At 60.0% G+C, this 2,446-nt stretch overlaps 1 protein-coding gene across 1 annotated transcript in view; it reads right to left on the reverse strand.

Annotated features, from left to right (window-relative positions):
• The window catches only part of LOC104500077 (ankyrin-1-like), a gene marked incomplete at its 3' end in the record, with an annotated part of 51,682 nt that overhangs the window by 2,359 nt on the left and 46,877 nt on the right, over positions 1-2,446 (reverse strand). Inside the window, exons 19-24 of the mRNA XM_010143670.1 lie at positions 1,709-1,906; positions 1,396-1,494; positions 923-1,021; positions 506-604; positions 306-398; positions 48-120 (exon numbers count right to left, since the gene is read on the reverse strand). Coding sequence (XP_010141972.1) covers positions 48-120; positions 306-398; positions 506-604; positions 923-1,021; positions 1,396-1,494; positions 1,709-1,906 — 661 coding nt within the window. The remainder of the gene's footprint in view (positions 1-47; positions 121-305; positions 399-505; positions 605-922; positions 1,022-1,395; positions 1,495-1,708; positions 1,907-2,446) is intronic.

A 2,446-nucleotide genomic window follows, 5' to 3' on the forward strand; every position in this document is an offset into this window, starting at 1 on the left:
CAGCCAGCCGATCTCTGGGATGGTGCAGCCCAGCCCTGGCCCCTCACCTTCATCCTCTGACTCGTCCGGAATCTCGTCTACTGTCTCCGGGAAGCTCATGCGGTGCTTGTCACCAACTGGCTGCGGGAGCAGAGCAGAGTCAGAGAAGCCCGCCCACCCCTTTGCTCGCAGCCCCCTCATGCCCGGACTGGGGACCCAGCTGTCAGCGCTGGCCCTGCCCAGCTGCACTCAGTGGACCCTTGCCTGGCTGCTCCCAGCCCCAGCCCTCCTCCACAGGGTCCTGGTCCCTGTCCCCAGGGGCTCACCGGGATGTCGGTTTCCTCTGTGACGATCTTGAGCACATCCGTGACGGAAATGTAGCCAAGCCGCTTTGCGATGGCCAGGGGAGTGGTGCCATTCTGTGCAAGAAGGAAGGACTGGGTCAGCAGCAGCAGGGTCAGGGCAGCCCGGGCAGGCGCCCGGACTAGCTGTGGGGCAAGGAGGTGTGGGCGAGTGCCATACTCACTGTGCTGATCTCATTGGGAGAGGCACCGTGCTTCAGCAGCAGTGTCACAACGTCCGTGTGGCCCTGCTGCGCTGCCTGGTGCAGAGGGGTATAGCCCAGCTGCAGGGGAGGACAGAGGACACTGCCTTCAGTTCTAGGACTCTGCTGCCCCACAAATGCCCCCGGGGCTTGCACTGTGCTTCATGCCTGGAGTGCTAGAGCAGCTCCCTTCTTTCTCAGGTAAGCAAAGGGCTCTGCAGAGCTCAGCACTTGCCTGGGGCTGCAGCTACGCTACAGCAGCTTCCAAGAGACAAGAGGGCTGGGAGCAATGTTGGGGGTGAGAAGGGGAAGCAGGGAGGGAGGCTGAGCCTTCCCCATGAACCTGCATGCTTCCTGCCCAGGGCAGAAGGGTCCCTGGAGCACAGGACATCTCTGTACCTTAGTCTTGGCATTGACATCAGCCTGGTGCTGCAGCAAAAACTTCACCAGCTTGATGTTCCCATAGTGGCTGGCCACGTGCAGCGGGGTATAGCCCATCTGAAAGACAAGATCAGGGCTCAGCCTGCCCTCAGTAGTGCTTCCTGCTTTCCTGGCTTGAGTAGGCTCATTCCATGGGCAAGCCCCAAGACGAAGGATGGAGCACATGTGCAGGTGCTGCCTGAGAGCCCAGGACCAGGGCAGAGGCATGCTGCAGACCACACCGTGTTGTGCCCAGCGATACAGGGGTGAGCTGTGGGAGCAGGCGAGACTCATCCCGTCAGGGATGTGAAGGGAAGAGGAGGAAGAGTTCCCAAGACACAGACAGGATGGTAAGAATGCCTGCGAGAGGCGGGCTGTGCCCCTTCTGAAGCAGTTCTAGAGGTAGTTTCCCCACCATTTTCACCACAGCCATGGTCAATGCACTACTTTACCCTGGTCATTGCATCCACTGTGACTCCGTGTTTCACCAGAACATCAGCAACCACCACATGCCCCTCTTGGGCCACGAGATGCAGAGGAGTCAGGCCGCTCTGCAAACAGAGAAGGTCTCAGCACAGCGGCTATGCCATCACTGCAGCTCTACCAGCAGAGACTCTAAGTCAGGTCTCCAGCCTGACCAGCTGACCGACAGTGTGCTGCTGGCCTGCTGACCAGGAGGCACAGGGGCCAGGACTACAACCCTGTCTGCTACTCCCTGCTGGGGCATTCGCCTCCAGCCTGGACAGATGCACTGGGACAACTTACCTTGTTGCCCAGGTTGCCGTTGGCTTGTTTGGAGAAAAGCAGTGCCACCATGTCCGCGTGCCCCTCCTGGGAAGCCAGGTGCAGGGGGGTGACCCCCTGCACAGACTCTGCATTTGCAGAAGCCCCATACTGCAGCAAGCTGCTGGCCACCTCCATCTGGTTCTGCTTGGCAGCAATGTGCAGGGGGGTGTACCCGTTCTGCAAGGAGAGAGACTCATGGCAGTGCTCAGACCCTGCCGAGCAGACCAACGGGGACAGAAGGTGCCACCTCGCCTCTCCAGGCCAGTCCTGCCCTCCCTAGTCACCTCGAGAGCTCAGGGATGCCGGCTCACACCCGAACCATCTCCCTGACAGCAACTAGCCCTGACGACATCCCGCTAGTCCAGCCAAGCAGCGCAGGGGTTTCAAAGACCACCTGCTTCAGGTTTGACTGGTATCGGCCACCCTGGAGTTTTCCACATATAAATTTCTACAGCAGTGTTCGGCCACCCTGAGCTGTGAGAGGCCAGGGCAGACAGACACCCCCCAGAACGTGTCTGGCTGAGGTGTGGAGCAAAACTTGCAGTATGCAGGATTAGTATTCAGGCAGAGACTGGAGGGCCTTGAGCGCTGACTTTGCTGCTATGCTGCAGAAGCAAAGCAGCTGGCAGACACCCTCTGCCCAGGGTGACGTGCAAGCTGTCAGTGACGCACATCAATGGGGGCTTGGCATCGGTACCGGCTGGCTCCCGCCACCCT

This window comes from Buceros rhinoceros, unplaced genomic scaffold (assembly GCF_000710305.1).
Source record: "Buceros rhinoceros silvestris isolate BGI_N320 unplaced genomic scaffold, ASM71030v1 scaffold12529, whole genome shotgun sequence".
Taxonomy (NCBI): domain Eukaryota; kingdom Metazoa; phylum Chordata; class Aves; order Bucerotiformes; family Bucerotidae; genus Buceros; species Buceros rhinoceros.